The 21003-nt window shown below is 32.7% G+C and overlaps 1 protein-coding gene across 3 annotated transcripts in view; it reads right to left on the reverse strand.

Annotated features, from left to right (window-relative positions):
• Positions 1-359: 359 nt before the first annotated feature.
• The window catches only part of DCUN1D5 (defective in cullin neddylation 1 domain containing 5), a 50070-nt gene continuing 29426 nt past the window's right edge, over positions 360-21003 (reverse strand). For all 3 annotated transcript variants that reach the window (XM_030760054.2, XM_022560561.3, XM_022560564.2), the window contains 6 exons: positions 18578-18648; positions 18075-18166; positions 4547-4655; positions 4357-4461; positions 2528-2630; positions 360-712 (listed from right to left, as the gene is read on the reverse strand). In XM_030760054.2, coding sequence (XP_030615914.1) covers positions 657-712; positions 2528-2630; positions 4357-4461; positions 4547-4655; positions 18075-18166; positions 18578-18648 — 536 coding nt within the window. In that variant the 3' untranslated portion in view covers positions 360-656. The remainder of the gene's footprint in view (positions 713-2527; positions 2631-4356; positions 4462-4546; positions 4656-18074; positions 18167-18577; positions 18649-21003) is intronic.

Consider the following 21003-nt stretch of genomic DNA (forward strand, 5'->3'; position numbering starts at 1 on the left):
GTTAGGAAAAAAAATAACTAGACATAATCTTTCCAATTCTAAACTGTGCAGATAGAGTATGTGCACAGTATGTTGGCAGCTTTCACAGAAAACCACAGCTGAAAGCTGGAGCACTTCCAATATCCAGAAATGTATTTTATTAGCTGCATCAGAAAATCATTACCCCAGAAGTCAAGGCCAATAAATATTCTTTCTAATTGTGCAGAAATAAATATAATGAGCTATACCATCAGCAGACTACATTGCCAAATATTAAGATTGTTTAAAATCTTTAAAATTCCACAAATTCCCGGTATGACAGACCTCTAAAATTCAAGAATTAAAATTTACAAAAATAAATACCACTCTGACACTCAAGGGACATCTTCACTTTAAGGCCTTTGTCACAAATCTGAATCTTTATTGTTCTGAAATAAATGTTATAAACATAACTCAAAACAAAAACTTCAATATTCAGTCTCGGAAGAGGCGTGGCTCAATGCCCATAACATGTAACAAGAAAACTTCCTTTAAAAAAAAGGAAAATAAAGTACTATGAGAAGTCTTTCATATGAGTGAAAATGCACCCCTTTGGTTTTTTCTTTTTTTTCCTCATCTCATTAGCTTGTACACACGTAAGGATCTAAAGGTTTGCATTTTCTTCACAATAGTTCTTGCTATGACGTTTGACGAACTTTCTGCCACTCGACAAATTCATCAAGAAGAACAGGCCCTAGAAATAAAAGGAGCAATGTTATTAGAGTTCAGGGAACACATCTCTCCAACTATAAAACAAACTCCCCACAAACTCTGTGGTGATGATAAGGAACTGACCCTTCCCTTCTCCAGGTGGTTTCCTTTCAGCCTCCCTATTCTACTTAATGAGTGTTTTCTTAGCCTTTTTTCTTTTTTTTTTTTTGACATAAGGGACTTTCCACAATAGATATTTGTAGAAACCTCCTTCTCAAGATTTGTTTCATGAACTCTCCAATACTAAGTCATTATTAACCTCTCTCTTTTTCTAACTGCCCACAGCTTTCTGCCATTTAATTATTAAACAATCTGAAAAGTGTTTAACGTAGTATTTCTGTTACCTCACCAAGAAGTTTGTAAGTTTATTGAAGGTGTGGCCATATTAGAGACTTATATATTGTTCCAGTAATAGGACCTAGTATAAATCTGAACACAAAGCAAGTACCTAACAAATACCTGACTTAAGAACTATTGTAAAAGATATTTTTATAACGCAGGGGGTTCAAATTCATTTACTTACAAAAGTCAGATAGGTAGTTTAAATAAGCTCACTGTTTATTTTTTGTAAATGTAGGAAACTCATTGCCACAAAGAAATATGCTTGCCCTATTCTTCTTAAAGCACACAACCCTCTGGTGGTCTCACTTTTCCTCTTGCCTTCGATAGGCATATTTCTCTACTGTAAGAAAAACAGCAGACCAGCATAATAATAAATGGCAACTGAAAAGCAACCTAGTTGTTGGCATACTGTGGACCAGCACACCGGAACGCAAGTCCAACATAAGCCACTACTTGGTTCCAGCCTAATTCCTATAAAAGAACACAGGAACAGTTTTGTCAGATTTTCTAACTTTTCAAGCAAATCCAGAAGCTTTTATTTTTATACAAAATGTCTCAGTTATAATGTTGACTCAAATGCACATGAAAATACACATTTGCAGGCCAGACATAGTCCTTGGGCTGCCAGTTTACTGCTGTAAGGTATTATTTCTAAAAATATTAAATTTTATACCATTTTGTAGGGGGAAGATACAATATATATAGAAAGAAATAAAGTTATCCCTTCTTCAGTATTTTGTTTCTTCAGTGTCACAAAAATAAGTCCATAATTTCAGTTTGCATTTATAGGAATGTATCTTTTCTATGTAACCCTTCACAACATTAAAACAACATATGCAACCAAACTGATGGTGGGAAATAAAAACTTAATTTATCGTGAGAATTCGTTTGGCTTATCTAAATAATTTATCATTACTTCAAAGTTCTATTTTATGGCATTCTGGATTTTCCACTGAAGAGGATGGACAGATATTTTAATTTGAAGGATTAAAAAATTGTAAATATTTCATTTCCTGTTTACTCAATAATTCCTGAGGGAAGTTACTTTGACATCATTTGCCATATTGTGAATGGCTATTATGATATTAATTTTAAAGCTTCTGCTATTGTAGCTGAGGTTTTGCTTTCCTATTTTTAAAATCATGACTATACTTTTCTTTCATAGGAAAATGCCATGAAAGGCAGGAATAAAGCAGAATTTTAGCTTCCAGCTGCAGAAATTATATTCTAAATTTAGCTACCAAGTAACGGAAAATATTTCATTTACCAGCACAGATTTTATAATGTTGCTCAATCTAAGTTCTGTACCTTCTACACCTGCCTCCTCCACACTTCTCACACAATTAAATAAGAAATTGTTAGGAAGTTTAAATCCTTTATGGTAATGCTACACAAATCCACATTCTCATTTAATAGTTTTAAGAATTTTACTTTCATAGGCAAACATTATACTTACAAGCACCATCTTCATCATAGTTACTAAGGTCGGCATGGACTGTTCTGCTGAATTCTAACACATTGTACCACTGATCTTTGTTCATAACGCGATACTTTGATTGCTGTGGAAATGATATAAATTTTGGATTACAGAACAAGAACTATTTATTAGGACTTGACTTCAATAAACACAGTTATAACCTTTTTGTGATTTAGTCTTTCCTAAAACATTTATTCCTCTTTTAATTATTTGTGTTTCTAAGAGAATCCTCAGGGTCATTTAGATGTCAACTTCATCAAATTTATTTTTCCCTTTATTTTTCTTTCATTCTTTAATCTTTTGGGGGGGGGGCGGGGCACGGCATACAGGATCTTAGTTCCCCCACTAGGGATCCAACCCCTGCAGTGGAAGCATGGAACTTACCCGCTAGACTGCCAGGGAAGTCCCCTTCTTTCATTCTTGAGGAATAACATGAGTGTCAAGGGCACTAATAGTAAGGGTAAAACTCAATAAACTTTTACCAATGTATATGCTTGTGTAATCACCAATGAGATCAAGCTATACAATGTTTCCCAACACAGTAAATTCCCTCCTACTGCTTCTCACTAAATCATTTCTTTACGTAAGATTTACTGTTTAGCACATTTTGAAGTTGGCATCTTTGGAGGCAATGGAAAGGGTATAGACTTGGGTTCAAATCTCACTTCTGCTACTTGAGTGACCTTGGGAAAGTTATTCATTGGCTAAGTGGAGATAAAACATAATTCAAAATGGTGTTATAAAGATTTAAAAAGATAATGTATGTCAAACACCCTCCACATAACAAGCATTTGAAAATATTTACTTCTCTCAGCTCCTTTTAGAGGGGAATATTTTTACAGAGTTATACTTATCGTTGCCCCAAAACTACTAATATGAGGAAGGTTGATAACATCCATCAACCAATCTACTTTATTAGGCTTAAAGATTTAAGTGTGCACAAACCCATTCACATAAGACCTCTTATACCACTGTCTATTATCACAAGTTTTAAACGAAACTAATCTGGGGAACTTGTTATGATAAACAACCAGCTTTATGAGAAATTATTTTCGAAGCAAAAGCATCTGTATTCAAGAAACAGTGAGAAGTATACAAAAAAATGAAATGAAATGAAATAAAATGAAATAAACAAAATAAAATAGAAAGAAGCACAAAAACAGATAGGAAACTAAAGAAAGCAATGAAAAAAAGGACAGTATCTTCTTCAAACCACCACATACAGAAGGTGCTATGATAAACCTTCTAAAAGAATACTTTCTTCATAAATTCAGCATACATTTCTCAGTAATCACTATATTTAAGTACATCCTCATATTTGTGGACATAAAGTTTATTCTAATTCTTTACATTGAGCCTAAGTTTTAATATTAAAATTGGTTCTCTTATATTGATTTTTTCAGCCTAATACCCTGTATAACAGAGAGAAACCTGATTTAGAAAGCTTGAGATTTGTGCACTAGCATAAATTCTCTCCTGCAAAAATCCCAAGAAACTAATTTTACATGAAGGGTGTTTGTGCTAAAATATATTTCCTGAAGGTTTCTTTTTTATCTTTTTTTGGGGGGAGGGGGTTTGCAAGGCAGGGAATAAAAATGAACTTATGTACAGAATATGTTAATGAACATGAACTCATGTCTAAAAATGACAGCGGATACATACACATTTTAACAAATTTTCAAACACTTAAGCAGAATTTTTAAAAAGCACAGTATTAAAAAATCTACTTGTTTTTCTTCAATTAAAGGTATATTTTCAATCAGCTTAAATTTTAAAATATTATTTTAAAAATAAAAACACATACATACCTCCAGGTACTGGTAAAATACTGAAAACAGTGGCCATGTCCTCCCAAGGAGAAGAGCTAACATAGACTTAGCTGTATCAATATCAAGGCTTCTCTGATCTTTATCCTAAAATAAAGGTAAAAAAGTTTCCCTAAGTGTGGTTTCAAGATTAAAAAAATATTAAAATTGAAAACATGGAAATTCCACCTACCCTTGCAAAATCAAAGGCATATCTGTAGATATTCTTAAATGAAGAAATATCATTCAACTGTGAGCGCAAAAAGTCAAATTTGTTCTGTAACTTTTCTGTGCAGTCACACCTTAAATTAAAAAAATCAAAAATATTACATAATTAAGAAAATTAAATAAAAGCATCTTTAGGGGTTAGAAGGAATGCATTAAAGAAAAAAGTGAGCACATTTATGAAGTTAATTTAGGTTTAAAATTCTCTGATTCACAAATTTAGAATAACAAACTATTGCCTTGTATCTACCAATGCAATACAAAAAGGAAAGATGATAAAAGAAAATCTGGCAATCAATGAAAGTTCACTCCAGTAACTTCTCTTTAAAAAAAAACCACAACTCCATCAAAAACTCGAATAAAATCACAAATATTTGATAAAAAGAGATGTACTAAAATGTGCTTTTACCACAAATAAAGATAAGATGACAGAACAAATAAAATTAATCAGGCGTCTGATACAAATTTCACTGGGAAGTTCTTAGGCACCAGCTTCGTGAAAGAGATTAGCCATGATTGCTTTTACAAGTTTAGTATATAACTCAGAGGAAATACATTAGTGATTCAGTCATAAACTCAGATTCCTACATTTTTAGTAAACAAAAAATCAAAGTAAATCAGTGATAGCACCTAACTTCACATAAGGCACATATACAAAAGAATGAAAACAAGTAATACATGTTATTTCTAAAGATTAGACATGAAGTATAAGAAGCTAAAGAGATGGAATGTCCAAAAATATTTACTGGCTTTCTGACTCTCCCTGGGTTGATATATTCCCCTACTTAGGAAGAAGCAAGGCAGACAAAGCCTTTCACAATTGGCACAAATCTCCAGTCTCATCTCCTGCCAGGGCCCAATATCCTTAAAATATAACTGTGCTCTAGTTATAATTTCACTTACCATTCCCAAATGTCACAGCTATGCTTTAGCACACATTATTTTATCTACTTGATATGCTGTCCCTTCTAACATTTTGACAAAATATTACTCATCAAAACCTAACTCACAGTTTGCGCTCTCTGAGATCATGACTCCCTCTGATCAAATTAGTTGTGCCATCTACTGTGACCAACTGTATTCCACTCAAAACTGAATTTTAGTACTCATGACGTAGACACCTAGCATTCTCAGCTTTAACCAAGACTTCACTATTCTAAATCAACATTGTGATGTGTAGTAACTTATTGTTTTATTAAGGTGTAAACATCTGAATAAATTTCTAGTGTTACTTAACTCTTGCATTCTTAGAATAAGCCAAACTTGGTCATGTTACCTATTTTATACACTGCTAGATATCTTGCTATGTTCATAAGTGAGACTGGCTTGTAAATTTTATTCTTTCACACTCTCTTTTCTAGTTCTATAACAAGCTTATACCATAAGCTTCAAAAACAAAAAAAAATGAGAAATAGTACCCTTTCTTCTGTTTTCTGAAAAAGTTTACTGAACACTGGAATTAGGATTTGTCCAAACTCAGCAACTGAAAATCCACCTGGGCCTTTTCATTGAGGGAAGGAAAACCTTTTAATTACTAAATCAGCATTTTAAATGGCTATCAGACCATTCAGATTTTCTATGTCTTTTTGAATCAGTTTTGGTCATTTATACACTTTTCTGATCATTTATTTCATATATAATTTTATTTAAATATGCCAATTAAAATATTTATAATATTTTCTAATATGATTATTATATTTATATATTTTTGCCTTTTCTTTGCTTTTCTTAATCACCTTGCCATAATTTAATTCTCTCAATTGTATCTTTTTTCTATTTTACTAAGGTCTGGACATCTTTTTATCTCTTCTGCTTTCTTGGGGTTAATCCTTTTTCTAACTTCTTAAATTAGATACCAGTTCATTTGGTTTCAGGCTTTTCTTCTCCTTTAATATAACATTTAACACTATAGACCTCCCTCTAAGTACAATTTTAGCTTCAGCCACAGTTTTGTAAGTATTATTGATTTGATTATTCACTTGTAAATGATGCCTTAACAAGAGTGGTTTCAGAGGAGTCGCAGGGATAAAAGTTTTGCTAGAAAGAACGAGAAGAGAGAAACTGGAGAAAATAAGCATAGACAATTGCTTTCAAAGAGTCTGGTTCTAAAATGGAGCAGAGAAAAGAGCTCTAAAGTGGGATAGTGAAGGAGGGCAGAAGGTTTGCTTTTTAAAAAAATAGATACAAGAAATAACTTCTACTTTTAGGAAGATGAAGTAAATGTTCTCTTCCCTATCTCTCCTGCTAATTCAACTAAAAGCCCTAGACATTATATATAAAACAAACATAAGAAGACTCTGAAAGAATCTGAGAAACAATACAGTAGTATGTTCCCTGGGTTTTCTTTTTGCCTTGTCTATCCCAGACTTGGAGATGAAGGAGTCAGAAAAACGGAAATGCCAATGAGGGCAGACAAACAAACAAACAAAACAAACAAACAAAAAGTCTGCTCTCCCACTAGTCAAAAGTAAGCAGCCTAACAAGACAGAAAACATTAGAAAGAAACACTCTTCTCCTGTCAAACACCAAAGAAAAAACTGGCTCAAACCCCAGCAATGCCAGCAAAGACTGAATGGGGACCTGAATGGTCTACCCTCACCAGAGTATAAGGAGTTTGCCCTCTCAAATTCTGCAGTGTCAGTAGTGGAAACCACATGGGGAACACGAACTTCCACTCCCACCAGTTAGTAAAAAGCAGCCAATCCTCCTCTGACCTGAGGTAGTGTCAGAGGAGGATTTATAAAGAGTCAGGGCTTTCACCATCACTGCAGGAACAAGGCCATCACCCTACTAGTGTCAGTAGAGACTTTTTGGGGAACAAGAAAGTATCAGTAGAAGCCTAGTGGGACCTAAAACTCTCATGTCTGCTAACAGTAATGAGGACTTCCCTCCTCGGATGTCAACAGATGCAGAGTGAGGAACTTGATTTCTATAGGCTGGAAGTAATAAGGTAGTGGCCCTCACTTTTCCTGAGGAAGTGGTATGAGAGGAAGCTAGCTAAAACAGAAGGCTTAAATAAGATCCAGAGTTTCATAATGTAATACTCAAATCTTCCAGGTTTCAATAGAGAAGAAAAAAATAATTGCTTGCCATAGCAAAACCAAGATCTCAAATAGAAAGGAAAAAGACAATCAATAGATGCAAACACTGAAATGATAGAGATGTTTAGAATTACTTGACACAGATTTTAAAGCAGCTATTATAAAAATGCTTCAATAAGCAATCATGAACAAATTAAAACAAATGAAAAGATAGACACTACCAGCAAAGAAATACAAAGTCTAAGGAAAGAAATATATAAAAGAACCAAATGGAACTTTTTGAATTATAAAATACAGGGCAGACTTAAACCCTAATATATCAATAATTAAATTAAATATAAGTAGCCTAAATATAACAATTATAAGAGAGAGATTGACAGAGTAGGTAAAAAAAAAACCTAACTCTGCTATTTAGAAGAAACTGACTTCAAACATAATACAGGCAGATTGAAAGTAAAAGAATGGAAAAAGATATATTGTAGAAACAATCAAAAGAAAAGAGGGGTGGCTACACTAATATCAGCTAATGTAGACTTCAGAGCAAAGAAATTAACAGAATAGAGAGGAACATTACATAATGACAAAAGGTCAATCCACCAAGACATAACAATCCTAAATGTATGCACCAGACAATGGAGCTGCAAAATATGAGACAAAAACTTATAGAACTGAAAGGGGAAATAAACAAATTCACAATTACAGTTACAGATTTCCACACCTCTCTCTCAGCAATTGAGAGAACAACTACACAGAACATCAGCAGACGTATAGAAGAATTCAACAGCACCATCAATCAACAGGATCTAATTGACATTAATAGAACATTCTATTCAATGGCAACAAAATACTTATTCTTTTCAATCCTGAGCCATAAACAAACCTTGACAGATAAAAAAGAATTGAAATCACACAGAATATGTCCTCTGACCACAATGAAACCCAACTAGAAATAACACTTAGAAACTAAACAGCCAACTCCTAAATAATCCATGGGTGAGAGCAAGTCTCAACGGAAACCAAAAAATATACTGAACTGAATGAAAATGAAAAAACATGTCAAATTTTGTGAGACACAAAGCAGTGCTGACAGGGAAATTTACAGCACTAAATACAAACATCAGAAAAGAGAAAAAGTCTCAATCAATAATCTAAGCTCCTACCTTTGGAATCTTTTCTAGAGAAAAAAATCAATGAAACAAAGATGTGATTCTTTGGAAAAGATCAATAAAATTGACAAGTCTCTAGCAAGAATGACAAAGAAAAAAGAGAAGACAAAGATTACCAACATCAGGGATGAAACAAAGGATATCATTACAGACCTGCAGATATCAAAAGGATATAAATTTGACAACTTAAGATGAAATGGACCAATTCCTTAAAAAGAAAAAAAAATACAACACTCAAAATTTTAACTATTTGAGTATGTAACTATTAAATTATTAATAAATTGAATTCAAAAGTTAAAAACATCTATAAAAGACATCTACAGGTTCAGGTGGTTTCACTGGAGAATTCCACCAATCTCTGAAGACCAATTCTACAGCCTCCTTCAAAAAATAAACTATAAGGAAAAACTTCCCAATTCATTTTATAAAGCCAGTATCACCTTAACAGCAAAACCAGAAAAAGACAGTATTTAAAAAAAATCATCACAAGAAAAAAAAAATTTATAGCTATGTATACTGATGGATGTTAACTAGACGTATTGTGGTGATCATTTTGCAATATATACAAATACTGAATCATTATGTTGTACACCTGAAACTAATATAATGTTATATATGTCAATTGTACCTCAATAAATAAGAAAAAGAAAGAAAATAAAATTACAGGCCAATATCCCTCATGAAGCCATAATAAAATATTAGCAAGTAGAATTAAGAAGTATATAAAAATAATTATAAACCATGATCAAGTGGGATTTATTCCAGGTATGCAAGATTGATTCAGTACTCAAAAATCAATGTAATCACATTCATAGGCTAAAAAAAGAAAAATTACATGATTATATGATTTAACGCAGAAAAAATATTTAAAATATATATCTATTCATGTTAAAACTCACAGAAAAACAGAAATAGAGGAGAACTCCCTCAACTTGATAAAGAGCACCTACAAACAACCTACCAGAAAAAGTACTTAATGGTGAAAGACTGACGTGTTTACCTCAACATGGGGAGCCAAAAAAGGATGTCTGCACTCACCACACTTATTCAACACAGTAGTAGAAGTTCTAGCCAATGCAATATTTCAAGGAAAGGAAATAAAGGGCATACAGACCAGAAAAAAAATAAAACTGTCCCTATTTCACGTCATAATCATATGACATGACTGTCTATGGAAAACACAAGGAATACACACAAAAGAATCTTAGAATAAGTGAGTTCAGCAAGGTCACAGGACATACAAAAATCAATTATATTTCTATATATTAATAATGAGCATGTGGATGCTAAAATTAAACATACAATACTACTTACAGTGGTCAAAATAAAGATGAAATATTTAGGTTTAATTCTTACAAAACATGTACAGGACATATGTTTGACACAAGACTGATGAAAGAAACCAAACACTTAAATAAATGGAGACATACCTATCTTCCACCAATTGGAAGAGTCAAAAAAGTAAAGATGTAATTATTCTGAAATTCACATTCAGTTTAACAAGAACCTCAGTAAGATTTTTTTGTAAATATAGAAGATTATTCTAAAATTTTTGGAAAAGCAAAGAAACTGTAGTAGCTTAAAAAAAATTTGAAAAAAGATGAATCAGTCTACCTGACTTCAAGACTTAGTATGTAGCTAAAGTAATCCACACTGTGTGGTAGTGGAAGAAGATCAACAGAACAGAATAGAGAACCTAGAAAAAGACCACACAAATATGCCCAAATGATTTTTGACAGAAGTGTAAAGCAATTCAATAGGAGAAAGAGGTTTTTCAACAAATGGTACTGGTGCAAGTGGACATCCACAGGTAAAGAAATAAACCAAAATCTAAGTCTCATACTTTTTAAAGAAATCAACTCGAAATGGATTACTGACTTAAAAGTAAAATGTAAAAATATAAACCTTCTAGAAAAAAATGTAAGAAAAAATTCTTGGGATCTAGAGCTAGGCAAAGAATTCTTAAGACTTGACACCAAAAACACATAAAAAGGAAAAACTGATAAACTGGACATCATCAAAATTTAAAACTTTTGCTCTGCAGAAGTCCTTTGAAGAGAATGAAAACACAAGCTACAGAGGGGGAGAAAATATTTGCAAACCACATAGTCAATGAAGGAATTAAATCTAGAATATAGAGAAAACTCTCAAAACTTAACAGTAAAAAAAAAAATTTATCCACTATAGCTCTTAACCTCTTTCCTATTTTCCTCAGATATTGTAGGTCACTGATTCCTATTTTATTTACATCTATCTCCTTTGCAGCTCACCTATTGAGTTTTAAATCTTTTATATATTTCACTTTTAGAAATGTAATTATCTGAAATCTGATCATCTGAGACCATTCCTTTTTTCTTTTAAAACACATTAAATGTAGTTATTTTATACTGAGACTATAATTATTCAAAATACTAGCCTTAAAGTTTTATTTTAAAGTTTAAGATCTGTTTCACAACTTGTTTAGTGATTTCTGATTGTTAATGATCACTGAAATTTTTTCTGCAGAAATTGAGGCTTCTGTTTAAAATGCTTTCCTGTACAGAAGAATTGCTTCCACGAAACACATGGGAGTACTGATTACCTGGGACAATTCCAAAATACGTTTCTGGATTGTGCCTAAATCTGACGAAGAGCCGTGCCATGCGGCTTGTGGGTTCTCAGTTCCCCACCAGGGACTGAATCCGGGCCACAGCAGTGAAAGACCGGAATCCTAACCACCAGGCCACTGGGGAACTCCCCACAAAGAGCTTTTAATTAGGAATTCTCTCAACCAGAAGCCCTCTGCCTCCAACTGTATATGCAGAACCAAGCCCAAGCAATCAAGTCTCCATCTATTGGGTAGGTTTGGCCTCAATGACTAAAGATAGGAGGTTTTGATCTGATTCTCGTTGCAATTTGTCTCCAGTTCCCAACATGCACAGATAAATGGCCAGATCCTAGGTGACTAAGAATAGGTAGGTATCCTCAGGGTAAATGCCAGCTCCGTAGATCCCTATGGAATCACCATCTCTTATAAATTCTGGCCTCTGATTATTTTCCTTAATTTACATTCAAGTCCAGGTGTGTTTTTTTAAAAGACGCTTTAATAATTTATCCGGCATTTAACTGTTTAACATGGGAAATGGTTTGTTTGCACATTTAGGATGCCATAACTGCCAGAAACAAAAATCAAAATTTGGATAAGTTAATCATCTAATTTGTCTGGGGCCTAGTTCCTTGCATATGAATGAGTGCACAAAATGTTTCATGCAGAAACAAGAAAAATTTATTCTTATCATTTATTAGAAATTTATTACTTACTATTTCAATAAATGGCTTCTATTAGTACAAAAATTCTTCATTATATGAAAAAGTTTTAATGAAAGTTGTAAATGCAGTTAACTTCTACTAGAAGAATACACAAAAGAAACAAATTCTCAGATTATATGCTACTATTAAGCTGTTTGAAAATTAGGAAATGAAGTCTTCAATATCTCCAGTTATCAACTGAAAATGTTCAGAAGGTACTAGTACTAAAGTAGCTAGTTACATGTACTCCCTTCCCCATCATGATCTATTTTAGGTAGGGGCCTCATTTTCTGTAAATCTTTGTAGCTTCCTGAAGCAGTGCTTTTCACATTTTTTTTAGTGATGTGACTCACATTTTCACACAAAATCTCATGCAGAATCTTAACAGACTTGCGATTCAGGAAGGCAAACAAGTTAAAGGATACCTCCCTACTTTCAAAAGTTATCTCTCGCTACCACCAGAGTTTGAAAATCATCCTCGTGGCATATTAACATGGGGCCTGGCATATAGAAGCATTCCAAAATTATTTGTTAAATAAAAGTCTTATTTAACAAGATTATGTTAAATAATAAACCACAAATTAGATGATATATTAATTTAATTGCAAGAAGTTTCAAAATTCCTACCTGGGGAAAGGTTAGTGGAAAACTGTAGTTCAAACAAAATTGTAAAGTGTATAAGTAGTGACTGACAAGTCTCTCAAGGAGATAAGAATCCAAGAGATTACAATCCTTCCCAAATATTTTACATTCCATAGGTACATAGAGCAACAATATTACTTAGGATATGATCTCAACAAGCTTAAGACAGAGATAAAGAATGAAGTTTCAAGTCAAATAGAGACCAGTTAAAATTCCAATTTCTCCACTTTCCAGTCATGTGGCTTTAGGCAAGTTACTTAACCTTTAACCAATCTGTTTCCCATTTTAAAACCACAAAAACAGTAAGAGACAACCATAAGATTAAATGAGAATCAGGTAGTAAATGCGTAGCACAGTTCTTAGCTTGATAGACTCCTTCTGAGGCAAATGGCTGAAAAATCATCTTCACATTGGTGGCTCTCTCCAAACTATTTCTTATCATTATAATCGCTTATCTAATTCTTCAGTTGAGAAATAATTTAATAGAACTGACAATTAATGTTTTCTTCTTGGAGAAGAGTGAAAAAAATAAGAGCACGAACTTCCGTATCTATTACCAACATCATAAAGAACGTGACCAGACCCAGCAAAACCAGTAATCATGCCCAAGTAGTTAAACACGATTCTTATAGTTAATCTAGCCCCAAAATAGACTCACAAGAGTTAATAATGTTGACACCTCCTAACTTGGCAAGTTTAGAAAGACTATTTCCCCTGAACTAAAAAGAAATGCATACTTAACTAGTGTAGCATGGAAAGTAAGAATAGCACTTTTTAAAATAACAATCAAATAAAACCACACAGATTTTAGGGAACACTGGCACAATATGACAGCAATCTCCAAGGTCACTGCTGTTAGAATCAGTGAAATGGGTTTAAATTTCAACATAAAGGCTTAGGAATTAATTTCTTGAGTATTGTTAAACATCTGATTAACAAGAGAGGCTTCTGAATTTCTGCTTCACTTAAGACCTTTAAAATGAGAAAAAATTTTCATTTATATATTAGATCTAAGTGAGGTTATCTTCCTTAATCATTAAGTCAATAAGAATGCCATGACACACTGATGTATAACAGGAAGAATTTTATTCACCAAGTTATGGATTTAGAACTTTCTCTGACGAGATTGGGCGCATTGAGAGTGGTATGGCCATAGACTAGAACTTTCTCTGAATCAGGTGTATCAATCCGAACAATACAATTAATCCATCACTGGAGGGTATTTGGAAATGTGGAGCGGGGGCATTTTGAAATTGTTTTGATGACTCTGGGGGAGAGCAAAGAGGAAGAATGCCAATGGCAATTAGTACTTGGGCCCAAAATGCTAAGTGACTGATAGTCATACACCACAGACACCACAGCATCCAATCTATTCAACTCTTCCACTCCCACCAAAAAAATTGTATAAATGTTCCCCATTCCTCTCTCCTAAAGAAAGTGAAGCCAGTTAAGCCTATAATCTTCAAAGTACAACGCTCAATATGGAGACCAGAAGGTGTACAACTTGTAGTCTACTGGCAGACAGCTTAGTTACTACCATTCTTGTCAGATGCTATCCTTTTGGCTCTTTTTTTCATTATCATAATCAAGTATACTCTTGTCAAAGATATATGCCCACAATTTTCTCTAACAGCATGGTAGATGCTCCAACAACAAACTTTCAGCTAGTAGATATGAGAAAAGTTATCCGCTCCAGTAAGGTATGCCAGAATAAAATTTTCAAGTATCCTTGGAATCTTGCCTCTACAGATGTGCATCTTAATGGGGATAAGGTCCACAGTTTTCCTAAGGTTCTCAAAAGAGTCTATGACCTAAAAAAAAAAAAAAACCTCCTCTATTGAAAACTATCCCCCAAATCTTTGATGATTCCTATGCTCAAAAATCTCTGATGGCTTCCCAAGCTAAAACATATGGTTTGAACTCTCTCAACTATTAGTCAAAGCCCTGCATAATGTAGCCATTATCCCAACTATCTGGAGTTTAAAACTACTCTGTCAGTTTTCTTTATGTACCTTTTGATTCTAGCAAACTAGACATATGTTTTCTTTTCTCAAGGTTCTGCTCACAATTTCTTCTTGAAACAACATTTTCCTATACCCTCAACCATCAAAATCCTAATCACTCTTCAAGGTCCAGTTCAAATGCCACACCTACAGTAAAGACTTTCCCGTCTACTCAGCTGGAATTAACCTCTTTAGCAGCTGTGCTTTCATAGTATTTGGTAGTTTTACTCTAGTACTTGTCCCATCCCACCTGGATTTATGGTTACAGTATGCCTATGGTTACAGTATGGCTGCAGTAATGCCTTTCCCGCCCTAATGAAATGTAACTAAGGGACAGAGCTGTGTCCCATGCCTCACTGTGGTCATCAGTAAGCGGCACAGTACTTTAGATAAAATAGGTGTTTAAATATCTCCTAAATTAAATCTGACTTGAAGGGAAATTTGACTATTATTAAACAATGATGAAAACGAAATAGAGCAAAGTATCTGGAAAGGATACGGCAATTACATCCCCGAAACTTAAAAAAATGGCCATTCTAGTCCAATTATATACAAATTCATACCCATAAATTCTTTCACACAAAAGAGAAGGACAATTCAGTTGTGGAAAGTCTGTATGAGTAACAGCTTTAAAATAAATAAATGTAAAAAAAAAAAGTATTCTGAAAACTGTTAAGCATTATACAGTTACAGATTATAATTAACCATGATTACGACAGTCCCCTATTCTTGACCATAATATACATTTTAACTACCAGACTGTTTCTATTCTTTAGCAGAGCTCTACTTAAAGTTTTCTACGTGTTAAAATTCATTAATTTGAAATAACTGATAACTACATTAAGATGATTTAGGAACCATCAAATAACTATGTCCAGATTAAATTAAATCCTAAAAATATGAAAAATCTATAAAAGGAATCAAGTCTGTGAAATTTTACATTTTATAATGATTATATAAAACCAAGTATACTAAACAACTATACATTTTTAAAAAAACAAGTTTTATAGATTCTTTTGTCTCTATTGGTTTACATTTTAAACTATTTTATTCCTAGCAAGTTCTTTACAAGAAGATTCAGGGAGTAATAAGATTAAGCCAATTAAGAGAAGATACTCTGTACTTCAACAAAGCAATCTAGATCATTGGGGGTAAAAAAAAAATAACATTTTCCCAGTCAAGAGTGCTTGCCTAATTTTAGTAGCTTTAAAGATCTACACTATAGAGTTCTAAGCAGATGGGCAGGGGATAATAAATGAATGAAACAGAAACCGCTGGGTCAATTTTAAGTCCTAAATATTGCTTTTATTTTGTAAAGCCTGTGAACTTCCTATTGGAAAGATACGCTAATAAACAACATGTTCATGGGTTCATCAATTTCCCTAGCATATACCCAAGGCTATATGCTAATTATTCACAAGTAAATACTAGAAACACTTTGTGTTTACATATTTCTGTTATACAGAGGCTCTTTATATTATATCAAGTAATTCAAAAACATAAATAATTAGAAACTTTTGGTTTAAAAATACACAAACAATTGTTAGCTGATATATTTTAAAAAGCAACAGACAAAAAAAGCAGTAGGAATAGTACATAAAGCAGTTGTAATGCCAAATAAAATGTCTTACAATTGACAAGCCATGCAACAACTGATATAAATTTTAATAAAACAGACTGAGCTACATGAAATTAGTTTATATTCTTTGCATAATCTTATATATTTTGTCTTTCTCTATAAAGCTAATTAAATGGTGAGAAACAGCCCAAAGAATTTCAGAATCAACATTTTAATTTGGCACGTTATGACACCTAGATGAATGGCAGTCTTGGTTATAAATACTATGATTTTAAAAGTTAATAATGGCCATCTATTTTATAAAGAATGTAACAAAGGAATATACATAAAGGGATGATGCAATAGGAAGTACAGTATGGTAGACTGGTATTCAGGAAATTTAAATTCTACGTCCTAGCTCTGCCACTAAGAACTATGTAAACTCTGGCAAAAGTTTTCTTCACCTCTCTGAGTCTCAGACTCCTCATCTCACTTATAAGTAATAAAAGTGAGAGGGTTGATTTTATATTCTATTCTAGGAACTATGATTTGGTTCATATGAGCAAAGATTTTTACATTAAACAAATATATATACATATACATATGTGTATGTGTATACATACACACACATATATATTTATATATATACACAGACACACACATACCCACACACACAAAATATCTAAATGTTAATGCTGGTTAAAAAGGAGAATTACAAAACATTAGACACTGAAAATCCAAATATAAATATTTAAGTTTCATATGAACAAATACACTTAAAAAAAATAACCAAGTATTTTGAAATTTAAGGATAGGCAAACAAGGAGTAAAGAACAGTTAAGTGTGTTAATAAAAGCATAATCACAACAGGAAATCACATGGCTAATTAACCTCCAGTTTGGGGCTCAAAAATATTATAAATTTATGCTTGCTCTAACTATTTTAGAATGTTGACTATTAATAACTTCCTGCATGAACATAAGGAACATGACATAATATAAAATTAATACACAATTACTAACTGACTCTGAAACTAAGCACACTTTACTCTGAAAAGCCAAAATCAAATTATTTTTATAAAGAAGCAATTTTATAACTTATAAAAGTGTCCCAAGGCAGCATCCTAAACTGAAAGTATACAACTATAAAATGGCTAACGGTTGCACAGGAGCCAAACAATATTTCTACTTTTGTATTCATGAGATTCATTTGGCAAAAAAGAAATAATAAAAGTATCATGTAACTCTCTTCAAATTTCTTTTTTTTTAAATTTTTTTGCATTGAAGTAGAGTTGATTTACAATGTTGTGCCAATCTCTGCTGTACAGCAAAGTGACTCAGTTATACACATACAGACATTCTTTTTTTTATATATCAAATTTCTTTTTTAAGTCAAGTATAAAACCGAAGAGAGAGGAGGCCCCAGAGCTTAGGACTGCCCAAGAACAAACTCCTCATGTAGTAGAATTCTACATTCTGAGAAGGAAATCCCTTATCACTCAAACATCCCGTGAGTAAATAACTTTGATCATGAATCTCTAATTCACCCATCAAGAGAGTCAATGAGTTTTAATAGAACTGTTCTTAGGTTCTTTCTTAGGGAATATGAAAACTGGAGTAACAGTTCATTTTGCCAAAGACCATAATATAAATTTGTCAATCCTAAACTGATTGTTCTAGATCAAACCAATTTGATTAATTTAAGGTGAAACCTTACTCCCAAAAAACTACGAAGCACAAAATATCAATTAAGATCTTCAAATAGGCCATCAAATTTGTTTTTTAAAAAAATTTCTTACTGTAATGAAGTCATCCCCTTTAACCATTCTTCCTTGGTAAAAAATCCCATGCTTTCAGCCTCCAATTTCCACGCTAAAACTAACATAATAATCTGGAAAGAACAGAACATAAAGGATAGGGGAAAAGTCAGCATAGAGATAATCATGTCTATATTTATCACGGAGAGCATTTTTATACAACTATTTCCATCCTTTAACTATTAAAGAGTACAATCTCTGGAATTATTAACTGTAAAGAAATTTAGATGGGCCAATTTCTTAAAAGCAAAAAGTTCTAACAATTTCTGAAGGTAGAATCTCTCTTACTCTATTACAAATGACATTTGTATCAAGAAAGAGAACACGTGCCCAATTTAAATACATTTAAAAAAACCTAAATGAAAATCTACAATATTCATGAAGAAACAAAATCTTCTGATAAGATTAAAGTGTTCCAATTTTTAGAAATTTATGAATATGCTATACCCCACTTGTATTCCATTTTACTTAGAAATAAAACATACATTTTCAGGTTCAACACCAATGTCTTCACAAAATTTTTCCATTCCTTCTGGCCCTACAACTTCATCAGGACCTTCAAAGACAAAAATAATTTATATATTTTATTGTTATAATTTAATATCAACATAAAACATAAGTCACTGTGTTAAAGGCATCTATGAATACACCATAACATTTTTTGTGAATAACTGAATTTGAATTTTGACATACCTTTGATAAAGTATAAATACTTGTCACCAGATTAAAAATTTTTTAATTTTGAAATACTCTTTGAAAACCACATTATAAAATATAATTAAGGAAACAGAAAACAAAGCAACGTTAATATCAATCGCTAGCTTGTACAATAACTTGAACCTATCCATTAAAAATACGTTTACTGAGAACCTCCTCTGAAGAAAATTTTTCACAATGCATTAACAAAGAAGCACAAGAAGGTTTGAGCTTCTTATTCTACTAGACTGTGCCAGTACCAACCCACAATTCAAGACAGTAAACAGAGGAGAGTATCTGTTTCTTACTAAAACAGAAGGTCATTCATTAACCTTCTGAAATATACCCAAATAAAATTTACTAGTTTTAAGATATATTATGAAAATAATGATGTAAGGAAATTACAACATTCAGATTCCAGAATGAGATATTTTCCTTGGTCCTAAAACAGTAAAGCATAAGCATTATGTCATCTTAATATAGAAATAAATGCTTAATCCCTCAATTAGCTATGTCTATCATTAGTCCAAAAATTAAGGACATTTTTCTTGTATTTTTCTCCTTAGTAACAGTAAATATATGTCAGTACACCAATTCTCATATTTTTTACGTTATCAGATTCCCATATAGTAATTACATCATTGCTAGGTCTCTTTTTTGACTTGATAAAACAAATTTGTGACAACATGAATGGACCTTGAGGGCATTTTGCTAAGTGAAACAAGTCGGACAGAGAAAGGCAAACACCATATGAGCTCACTTGTATAAGCAATCTACCAACCCCCTTCCTCTCCCCCAAACTCAAATACAGAGAACAGACTGGTGGTTGCCAGAGGCAGGGGTGGGCAAAATGGGTGAAGGTGGTCAAAAGGTACAAACTTCCAAACTTAGTAAGTCCTGGGGATGTAACATAGAGCAGAATGACTATAGTTAATAATACGGTTTTGCGTATTTGAAAGTAGCTAAGAGAGTGAATCATAAAACTCTCATCACAAGAAAACAAAATTTGTGACTATGTGTAGTGACAGGTGGTGATCATTTTGCGATATATACATATATCATTATGTTGTACACCTGAAGTATAATGAGGAAGGTAAAACAAATTTTAAAATATAAAATATGATAGAAATATTTACCATACCTGGTTTTTGAAAGAAAATACAGTCTTCAAATATTATTGTTAAAGTAGCTAAGAGAAACTTGTTTTCCTTTCTTAAGGACTGAAAATACTCCAGATTTGTAAGTCATAGACTAGACCAAGGCTGCTCAGGTGGCATTTTATATCACCACCATTAGTTCACAAGCACAACATGTAGCCAATGTCCTATGGTTTTTCTTCATAGAAGAATGTGACCATCCAATATGTGACCAGTTAAACTCTTACTATCCCAGATAGGGTCCAGGCTGCTAAGATGATGTTCACAACATGGTCTGAAACCAAAACCTTTTCAAAAATTTTCTGGTTTAAATAAGCATTGCACTTATTTATGCAGTGAGGTGTTAAAAGGTGAAGGGGTGGTAATTGCAGGAAACTTTCACTTCCTAATATATATTTGGAGGGGTTTTTTATGAGAATGTGTTAATTATGTAATTTTAAAAGCACACATATACAATTAAGGTGTTAAAAAATACTGAATATGAATCCTTATATGTGGTTTGGATGAAAGTAAAAATCAGATAAAAAATTTAATGGAAGAAAAGTTTTTTTCTTAAGGCATGATGGAAATATATTCTACACTTTTCTAATGCAACAAGAAAGCAGACTTGCCCTCAAAGCTGCCATCATTAGTAGTTAGAAGAGAAAGTCATGTCAAGAAATATCAGTTACTGTCATAAAATATAGCCTCCCTAGAAAATGGGAGATTAGCGATTAAAATTTGATAAGAATCAAGTTAAATTATGTTATATGGAGATATATAAGATAGATATAAGACCCTTCTGTAAATGACAAGTGACTTTCACAAAGCAATGCAAATAATGATAGCAACAATCTAAATCTAAAACAAGGTCTATACTAATGTTCTTTTCCCCAGATTGCATAACATCAATTATACTTCTTGAAACAAACTCTTCAATAAAACTACTCCCAGGGTAAAACCTCTGGAGTGGAATTTAACTGACTTTTTCAGGCACAAAATAGGCTTCCACTCAACTTAAGAATCTATGAAAATGATTTAGTTCACTCTACCAGCTGGTTACTTATTAGGATTATGCA

This window comes from Delphinapterus leucas, chromosome 7 (genome assembly GCF_059928025.1).
Source record: "Delphinapterus leucas isolate spDelLeu-1000000601 "Yukka" chromosome 7, BTC_Dleu_Yukka2, whole genome shotgun sequence".
Lineage (NCBI taxonomy): Eukaryota > Metazoa > Chordata > Mammalia > Artiodactyla > Monodontidae > Delphinapterus > Delphinapterus leucas.